Raw genomic sequence first — 10,735 nt, 5'->3', positions numbered from 1 at the left:
GAGAGTGAAAGAGAGAGAGAATTTATTATACGTTATAAGTAAGTTATTATTTTGGTTCAGTGCGTGTGCTATAGCCTATTGTCTACTAACACAGCAGAGCTGAAAGAGAAACAGTGCTGAGACTTAATAAATGATACACCTAGCCATATTTCTGCTGCATATATCAACATGTAAATAGCCTACCAATATCACTGTAGGTGCGAGTACACAGTAGTAATATATTAAACAATAAAGCAATTGATTCTTTTTGTCTGGTAAAAAGCCTTAGTATTGCAGTGCAGTGCTTAAAAGCTATTATCAACGCTCAATAAATTCATGATGTTACCAAAGCCAATTAATAATCATGTTAAATAACTGTGATCTCAATATTAATCAAAAATAATTGTGATCATGATTTTTGCCATATATTTTTGCCAGAGATTGTAGCTTAAAACTTTATTAATGCTTTTTATTTTAGATACCGCTTTTTTGCTCACGTTCTTCATGTACTTGATAGGGGCCCACTGACATTGCAAGTGTACAGGGCCCAGAATTTGCTGCTACGCCCCTGCCCCAACAGTCCGGTCAATATAGCTACACTCCTCAGATTTAAAGGGTACTGGTGGGGTGGGGGGTTTAGGTAGTGGGTGTTGGGTTGGGGGGGCAGCAATGAAAACATGCGCGAGCTCGGAGCATTTTCAGCACTTTGCGCTGGCCAATGAGAGCTCGCGCCTGGACCGGGATTGGGGGGGAAGAGAGGAAGGAGGAGGAGGGAGGGATGAAGGGAGGGAGGGGAGAGCGCGAGAGTAGGGAAGACCGGAGGAGAGGAGAGGAGAGAGAGAGAGAGAGAGTTGTGAGCGTGCCGCCCGGCCACAGCTAAAGCAGGCGCGCGCTGCACGGATGCTGGAGGCGCTCGCCGCGCGCCCTGCTCCCCGCCACCATGTCCAACCCTCCGCACGACCCGTTCTACTCGTCCCCGTTCGCGCCCTTCTACCGGAGACACGCGCCGTACGTGGTGCAGCCCGAGTACCGGATCTACGAGCTCAACAAGCGCCTGCAGTCCCGCACTGAGGTGAGCGAGCGCGGGAGGGCGCGTGCTCCGGCTTCTGGCTGGAGCACTGTGAGGCTGACACGCGTGTACCGGTGTGTGTGTGTGTGTGTGTTTGTGTGTGTGTATATGCAAGCAAGCAAAGTTGTGCTGAGCTCGTGACACGGTGCGTTTCGGTCTTGTGTGTATATACATATACATATACATACAGCTCTGAAAAAAAAAATTAAGAGACCAGTTTAGTTTCTGAATAAGTTTCTCTGATTTGGCTATTTATAGGTGTATGTTCGAGTAAAATGAACATTGTTGTTATGTTTTATAAACTACGGACAACATTTCTACCAAATTCCATATAAAAATGTTGTCATTTAGAGCATTTATTTGCAGAAAATGAGAAATGGCTGAAATAACTAATCACTAAAATAACTAAAAAAGGTACAGAGCATTTAATTCATATCCACAAAGTTTTAAGAGTTCATAAATCAATGTTTGGTGCAATAACCCTGGTTTTTAATCACAGTTTTTATGCATCTTGGCATGTTCTCCTCCACCAGTCTTACACGCTGCTTTTGGATAACTTTATGCCTTTACACCTACTGCAAAAATACAAGCAGTTCAGCTTGTTATATTTGCATGTGATCATCCGTCTTTCTCTTGATTATATTCCAGAGATTTTAAATTTGGTAAAATCAAAGAATCCCATAATTTTTAAGTGGTCTCTTATTTTTCTGTTAGAGCTGCATATCTATATGTATGCGTGAGTGTGCACACACATGTGGATGCATGAGTTTACCTTTAGTTTTTTTGCATTGCATTATTTTACCTGCACTTTTTAAGGTTTTCCACCAGAGCTATAGCTTTATTGAGTTCTATTAAAGGACTAAAGTAAAGGCATAAAATAAAAGGACTAATTTGGTTTTAGTAAAGAATAATTTCTGGTCAAAAGAGACAATCTCCAAAAGTTCTGTAGTGATGCTGTAGAAGAACCACTTTTGGTTCTAGAAAGATCCATGTCTTAAAATAAAAGTTCTAATGTTTCTAATGAGTTGTATGTCCATTGGGGTTTATGGAAGAGCCTCTTTTCCAAGAACAGTTATTAAAGGATTGATGTTAAAAGTGGTTATTTTTTACATCACTCAAATAACGCTTTGTAGCACTTCTGTTTTAAGTCAAGTCGAGTAGTTTTATTGTCAGTACTGCATATGTACAGGACATATAGAGGACTGAAATTAAGTTACTCTCCTTCCCAAAAGTTACAGCAGAGTATTAATATAAAACAATGAGAGACACTAAATGTACGATACAACAAGGACACAGATATAGACATGTATGAGACATAAAAGAGGAAATGACAGTACCAGTATAAACAAAATCCATATAAAGAAGAGCAGTGTAAATGTAGAGGCAGACCATTAGTGGTTCTTCTGTTCTAATATCATGTTCTAAGGAACCCATTGAAGCACATACCTTTTATCAGATTTTACAAATACATCTTTGTGCAAGATGCTGTAGAACAACAACTTTGGATCTAAAATGATCCATGTCTTTATAGATCCAAGGTACTAATGTTTTCTTCTAGAGTTGTATGTCCATTGGGTTCCATGGCAGAACTAAAGTAAGGGAAGATAAGGAATTACAAAAAATTGAAGGGTCTACCAAAGTGTTTTTTTTTTTGGCATCACTTAAATAACAGTTTGTAAAATCTTTGTTTTTTCATAAACAGTAGTTTCATAGGGGCCTACATAGTTCTTCCATACTATTATTGAAACTTTTGTATAACTTTTATTTAATTTTATGTAAGAAAAAACTATTCTGTAGAGAACAAAAAAGGGTTCTTCCGAACATGGTTTCACAGATAACCATAATTGTTTTTTCTATAGCATCACTCAAAGTAATCTGTGGTAGACCTTTTATTTTTAACAGAGCTTTTATTTGGTTACATGGTAATTTAATGAAGCAAAATGGCACTCTTAGCAGCATCTGTATTGTTCTAAATAGTGTAGAAAAAAAACTTGTCTACAAAAATGGTGGACTCTATGGAACCAAGGGTGGCTCTTCTATAGCATCACTTAAAGAGCCTTTGGTAGACCAATAAGGGTTCTTCAGTTCTATGTAATTTCCTAAATTAAAGACCTCTTTTTTACTTTAGTTCTCCAATAGAACCAAATGGATCTACTGCTTTAATAGAGAACATTAGAACCTTCTTGCCTGATTCGTTAAAGCGATTCTCTGCTTAGAGTCAGTCTCAAGTCGTGTCTGGGCTGTGAGCCACTGTTTGGTTAGACTCTGAATCCTCCACGTGGGCTATAATTGGCACCCCTGTTCTCCACACACTCCCACCTCACTCCCACCTCTCTCCCACTGCACTGGGAAACTGCAGCTCAGTTCCTCTGAAAAAACTGGGATTTTAGTTCCCAGTTAGACCCCAGTCCTGAGACATGTCCTGAGCAGAGTCACGCGACCGCACATCTGTTTCCAAGCACCTCTTCCACAGGAGTCGCACTGGAATTCGGGGTCACGCAGCTCGTGGCCCCAGCGTCTGCAGGGTAAGCAGCGTGTGCATGCATACTGCTGCTGCATGAATGCCTGCACCCAGACGCTACACCTCCGTCTGTCTGCACATGCATGCATTGTTGCTGTACTTATTAGCAGCTTAAAGTGTTTCAAGTTAAACTGCAATGCAAACAGATGAACACCTAAACACCTACAGATCAAGTTTTTTAAGGGTTTTTTGGTGCAGGCCATGGTTTTATGTAAGAGTGTGAATGCTTAGAAAAATCACATCAGAATGAATATATTTGCATGACTTTTTTATGGCCAAGACATGTCATTCAAAAAGCTTTAGCTGGTTACTGGAGAAACCGCAGTGCTTCTAATGGTGCTGATACAAGAGCTACTGCCAACATGGAGATATTACAACAGCAAACCCAGTTTTAGTCTGCTCATTCACACATTGTTTATCCAGAATTGAAACAAAAGAGAGCTGGCAAGCTAGAACAAAGTGCCACAAGATTTTGTCTAAAATTAAAAAACATTTTAAAAGTACTCTTCCACATGCTCACTGCAATTACACATTCTCACCAGAGAGGTCTCTAATTCCCAAAACGTACAGACTGTCACTTTAAATATTTTTTTTTTCTCAAGTGATCTTTAGTAGGTGTGGAACAATATATAAATATATCGAATAGTTTTGAGCATATAGAATCGAATCGATACTTGGCATCAAACATTAAATTACTGCTTCATTACTTCACATGACGCTATAAATCAAAATAGGGTAAACCTGCAGTGAAAAATATTGGTTTTTAAATTCTGTAAAACCAACACCAGTAAATCCATAATTCCTGGTAATTAATTATTTAGAAGTATTTTAAACTCTACAGTAACACAGAAGCTGTGAAATATTGTAGAGAATTGTGATATATCGAGTATCGCAGAATCACAGTATCAGGAAATAGGGATGTTCGTTGTGTGTTCCTGATAAAAGTTTAACTACTGTTCTTCTGATTAAGGTTCTTTAATAAAGGCAGTTTCCCTGCACATAGAGCCAAGACATCTCAGAGAAAGGTCTTACAAAGGGTTCTTTGAGTGCTGCCACAGAAGAACCACTTTTTGGTTCAATAAAGAAACGTGTTGGAAGACAGATGTTCTTAAAATCTTTCAGTTATAACAACGTTGTTTTTTTTTGTTTTGTTTTTTTTAACCAAAATGTTCGTATCTTAACTCAGACAAACATGGTCATTAGTGGAAACGTCAATGTAAAATACATCAGACAAAGAACACTTTGTAAAGTCTTTTTTTATTTTTAGGAATGTCGTCGCTGTCCAATGAAAAACACTTATCTCCAAAACAGCAACTTTACAGAAGAGGGAAAAAACCTTGTAAACTTTTAATGGAAGTCAATGTAAAAAGAGTTCATTTTAGGTAATTTTGAAGAGTTTCTATTGGTCCGTTCATTAAGAAATTTTGGCACAGTGTAAGAGACAGCTTGTCTGTTCAAATTATGTAGTAAACTAAAAATCGACAAAAATGGAGGTAAGAACCATTTTTAAGAGTGACATTAAAATTATTTTATCATTTAGTAAATTTGAGGATTACCTGTACTTAGTAACTTAGTAACCTTCTATTTACATTCCTATATAGTACCATATATAGTTGTTTGTATTAAATAATCCTTAAAAAGCCCTGTTTAATAGTTTGTCTGACACCCTTTGAATTGTGATAAATTCTGGTCTTGGGGCTCTTGGGACTTTTGGGACTCTTGGGGTCACTGAGGTGGTCTTTAGTACCTTTAGTTAGGGAACATGATTGGATCACATTTCTTTACTGTGTAAGTTTGAAGCTGCAGTGGCTGTACTCACCCTTTCTTGAACCCTTAGCTTTAAATTAGCAGAAAATTAAAGCAATGAGCAAATAAGTGAATAAATATGCACTTATTTTAGGTCACTTTTTTTAGGTTAAATAATTGGACCTGAAGAGCCTTTCTGTGGAGATGTATCACTTTATCAGAATGTAAAAAAGTACCTCAGCATCTCTGCACTATGCAACCTCCACTAGGTTCAGACATCAGAACATGTATCTAGGATAGATTTCTTCAGTTCTGTGTGTTTGTATCAGTGAACAGCACCTTCATTAACACTTATTTCCATTCTTCCAAACTGTTCTCTGCTGTTTCTCTGCACATCTGAAGGTCATGTACTTGTTTTATGAACTGGGCTGAACACTTAGCCAAAAGGATTCTGTATCAATTAACAGAAAGGTTCTTCGACTTGTAACAGTAAACCATTTTTATAAGATCTTTAATAATATATCTGCCTAGAATTAAAATCGGGCCCCACAAAAAAATGTCCCAGTGCAATATTCTTTAGCTTCTATAGGGCATGACAAAAGTCATGGGACTAAATCCTCAGTAAATTACATCATGGTACAGAGATATTTAAACATTTCCTTTGTTAAAGGACACTAATATGGCCATCTTTGTTTAATGAGGTTTTGCTAATTTAGTTTTTGTTTGGTATTTAATATACATTCATCAAAGCAATATTTACATTTTCAATACAGTTCCAGTCAAAAGTTTTGGACACACCTCTTCTTTTTTTGACACATTTAATGTGGTTTCTTATTTTTATGATTTTTTTTTTTCAATTGTAACTTATTTATTTAAGATATTCAGGATCACCTGCAGAATTATTTTATTATTAACAAAACATGTTAAACAAATCTGAATATGTTTTATACTTTAGATTCTTCCACAGTAGCCACATTTATCTTTGAGGACAGATCTGCACACTTTCTGTATTTTAATCTCAGTGTCTTCATGAGGTAGAGTCATCTGGAATAGTTTTCTCAGCGTCTTGAAGGAGTTTCTGGAGGAGCTGAACAATAGCTTTTCCTTCATGCTGTGAAGCTTCAGCTCAACCCAAGTCACCTCAAATCACCATCTCAGATGATCAGGTTTAGATCAGGGGATTGTGGAGGGCTAACACTTTTTTTTACTAATTCCATATAGGTCCCTTAAATGTTTTGCTGTCTATAATATTAAGATATAATATCTGCAATATAGAATATAAATTAAATAAATTAAACAAATAAAGAAAAGCCTTGAATGAGAAGGTGTCCAAACTTTTGACTGGCTTTGGAATCTCAGAAATAAGGTCCCAGAATAAGGTTTATTTCATTGCAAAAACTTTGATGGTTATTGTGATGACTTTACAAAAGATCAACTTTTGTAAATGAAATGTGCACATTTAGAAAATCCATGTATTTGTTTTTGAAACCATACATGCAAAAGAACCATTCAAAATATTAATTTTAATAAGTCACGCTACGTTCACATTACCAAGCTGAAGTGACTCAAATCAGATTTTTTGCTAAATGTGGCTCAGATCTGATTTTTTCATGGCTGTGTGAACATGCCAAATGTGATTTTTCTTAAATTATATGTGGTGATAAATTGAATATGTATCCACAGACATGCAATATAAATGTGAACAGTCAAATTGAAATTCATGCGTCTTTGTGCTTTTACGCATTTACTCTCCATTCAAGCAAAACAATTTTCAAAAGAAACATCAGTTTTTTTTATATAATAGTTAAAACCATTTAAATAATCAGTTGTTTTTTCTTTGATTGCTTTGGTTTTATGTAGAATCATTTAAATGATTTAAATATGAACCCTGTGGAGCCCCTTTTTGAGATGATAGCTTAGTCCCTATATAGAACTGAAGTGGAAATACCTCTATACTGGCTTTTTTATAAAGCTAATTTTAGCCACTAACTTAGACTTTGGCTCATCACTTGTTTCTTGCTGTTCCTTATTAAAACCACAGTAATGAACAGCTGACGAACAGCTGTAACGCTAACCTCCTGCCTCCATAAACCAGCAGAGCTGAAATCCAGCAGCAGCAGCAGTGGCAGCAGCAGTGGCAGCGTCTGCAGCCGGCGCCCGGCGGAGGCGGTGTAACTTTAAGGGGATGTAGGCTGTGTTGCCGAGATGCAGTGCCACAACATCATGCATAATGCATGAGCCGTGGCCTAAGCCCCCGAAGACTTCCACTTCCAAACGGCACTTACCAAGCAGGGCCGGCGTAAACACAGGCTCAATATGTCATTTTAATCTTCCCCACCACGCTCTGTTATCGCACGCCTTTGCTTCCGATTAAATCTCTTCATATGATAGATCTGGATAAGATATTTCATTGAGGGGCAGTGGTGATGAATCCGGCTGCGTGTGGAAGTGTGTTAGCACAGCGCTACACGGATACACGACTGTCACTTTAAGAAACAGCTATCGCAATTTACGGAGTTGAGGCTGAGAGGAGAAATAAAGCCTGGCAAGTGCTGGCGGAAATAAATGAAGCCGCTGAGGTGTTTATGCAAAGCAAATGCCCGGTTCCCGGTCATTGACCACGAGGCATCGAGGCGTCTTCCATCTCCTCTGAAAGGAAGACCACGCAGGCATAGCAGCGCGCTCTACGTGTCAGTCCTAACAAACACGTCCAGAAAGAAAAAGATTCTGGCAGCTGATTGGGGCTTTTCCTGACATAGAGTTAAAGTGTTCTGTGTAGAACTGAAAAGATGTATTTTCTTGTAACAGTGTGTAGTGTGTTGGGATGGGAATTACAAGGCATTGGATGATTTGATATTATCATGTTACTGTGATTCTGCAATGCTCTATATATTACAAGACAGTTCTCTAGCTACAATATGAAGAGGATAAAAAACCTATAACACATATAACACAAATATAGAGTTAATACAATATAAAACTCTTTACAGTACGCATTTTAAACAATATAAGATCTTTAAAATAAAACTTTCTGAATCAGATATTTGCAAGCAATGTTCACTTTTTTATTTTGATGTAATTTGGCTCTGTTTACCAGTCAGACAATTCTGGAATTAAGCTGTTAGATACGTTTCAGACCTTACAGATATTAATATACCACTTTTACTTTCTTTATGCTTAGTTGACACTGCTTTGGAACAGTCTAATTTAAGTCTAATATTGCTTGCATTAGCCGTAGTTAAAAAAAATATATTTATTTATATTGGAAATCAAAATAAAATATTACAAGATCACAGTGGTTAAATCTCTTAACAGACTACATCTTATTAGAAAAAAAAAATGTTGCACACTAAACACAATCAGCAGCAATTCAGCAAAATTAGAAACCCCATCATAAAATCCTTAGCATTATAAATAAACTGATGCCAAGTCATAACCACAAAAAAGGATTTGTTGTCTATTTGTTTGTTGCTGTTTATATGTCCTCCCTTAAGAACAATGCATTATTATAGACTGAAATAAAGTTGTAGACCTCCATTGAGAGGGAATGGTGGCGGGCAAACAAAAAAACTCCTAAATAATAAAATAGCAGGAATTATGAATTATGGATTTATTGATTTCATTTTTTTACATAATTTTACAACCAATTTTCTTCAACTCACAATTTATTTGATTAGTGCCACCACATGGAAACAGTAACTTTAGTAAGTCAAATTGAGGAGCAGATCTTTGGAAGTTTAGAGAGTCTATGTTTCAATAAAAATATTGATAATGTATTGCAAACGATACATCAAATATTGATATTTTGTCTCACCCCTAGTTCCCACGCTTAGTTTAATAATTTATGAATGTTAATTTTAATATGTGCACATTAAATGAAAGTTATATTAATTATATCAACAATGTTTGGTGCTATATAGAACAAATTTCAAAATTTTTAATCACCTTAGAACCTTTTAATATTGATATATCATCCCACCTCTAAATTTTGACTGTTTGAATGTTTAGTTCCATTACTTTCTTTACTAAATAATCCTTCAAGAATGCTAGAAGAAATGCATTTCAGTACTTTGTATTTTTTCTTATTTTATATATGTAGATCAACATAATTCAAATTATATTCACTAGATACGGTTCTGTAGAATATCACCCCTGTAGAACAATGTTTAATTTGGGATTTTTCCTAGTAAAGGTTTGATGCCTCCAATCCCGGCCACTTCTCAGGAGAGAGCTCATAAACAGGCACAGTGCCACAATAGCCTAATCAGCCTGCGATAGCGCTAATATCGCGCTAGCAATCAGCGCGTGTGTTTATTAGCTCGGAGGTGGAATGTGCAGATGAAGCCTATGGTAATTCAGTGCTGGGTGTAAGAGGAGGAAGTCACCGTGGTCATTCATCATCTGGAGTCCTCAGCTTTAGAGTGATAAAGCAGAGCAAACAGGGAAGAATCGGGATGAACACGGCTGAGCAGACGTCTGCACTGTACCGTTATAACAGATATACATCCTTGTCTGCATCTGCTGAGGGAAGGACATGTTCTTATTTTGGGATGTTTAAAAGCATCGGGCCAGGATTTTTAAATTGCATTGGAAAATGGCCTAAATTTACCGTTCAAAAGAATATTTTTGCTTTTACTGAAAAGTTGCTGAGTATAGCTCTCTATAGAGTTTCCTGAAAGTGTTTTTTGAGAAGCATGATTGAAGAAACACTTTTAAATCAACTTTGAACCTTCAATTTGTTTTTCTTTAATCTTTATGCCCTTATGTCCTTATAGGCTATATACAGCTCTGTAAAAAAAAATAAGAGAAAAAATGATGAGCTTCTTTGATTTGACCAAATTGAAAACCTCTGGAATATAATCAAGAAAAAGATGGATGATCACAAGCCATCAAACCAAGCTAAGCTGCTTGAATTGTTGCACCAGGAATGGTATAAAATTGTCCAAAAGCAGTGTGTAAGACTGGTGGAGGAGTACATGTCAAAATGCATGAAAACTATGATTAAAACCTAGAGTTATTCCACCAAATATTGATTTCTGAACTCTTAAAATTTTATGAATATGAACTTGTTTTCTTTGCATTATTTGAGGTCTGAAAGCTCTGCAGCCTTTTTGTTATTTCAGCCATTTCTCATTTTCTGCAAATAAATGCTATAAATGAAAATATTTTAATTTGGAATTTGGAAGAAATGTTGTCTGTAGTTTATAGAATAAAACAACAATGTTCATTTTACTCAAACATATACCTATAAATAGCAAAATCATAGAAACTGATTCAGAAACTGAAGGGGTCTCTTGATTTTTTTCCAGAGCCGTATATAGCCTAAGACTACTTGGTCTAGATCATTTTTTTGATAGTTTAAAGAAAAGAAATTAATAGGTGGCAAAAGGAATTGATAGAAAATGGTCTCACATAACAGT

General features: G+C 36.5%; 1 protein-coding gene across 2 annotated transcripts in view; it reads left to right on the top strand.

The window, feature by feature from the left end:
* The first annotated feature begins 790 nt into the window (after positions 1-790).
* The window catches only part of ldb2a (LIM domain binding 2a), a 126,030-nt gene continuing 116,085 nt past the window's right edge, over positions 791-10,735 (top strand). For both annotated transcript variants that reach the window (XM_022683987.2, XM_022683986.2), the window contains exon 1: positions 791-1,051. In XM_022683987.2, coding sequence (XP_022539708.1) covers positions 920-1,051 — 132 coding nt within the window. In that variant the 5' untranslated portion in view covers positions 791-919. The remainder of the gene's footprint in view (positions 1,052-10,735) is intronic.

This window comes from Astyanax mexicanus, chromosome 10, assembly GCF_023375975.1.
Source record: "Astyanax mexicanus isolate ESR-SI-001 chromosome 10, AstMex3_surface, whole genome shotgun sequence".
Taxonomy (NCBI): domain Eukaryota; kingdom Metazoa; phylum Chordata; class Actinopteri; order Characiformes; family Acestrorhamphidae; genus Astyanax; species Astyanax mexicanus.
Note: the sequence above shows the minus strand (reverse complement) of the source record. Positions and strands in the feature narration are given on the sequence as shown.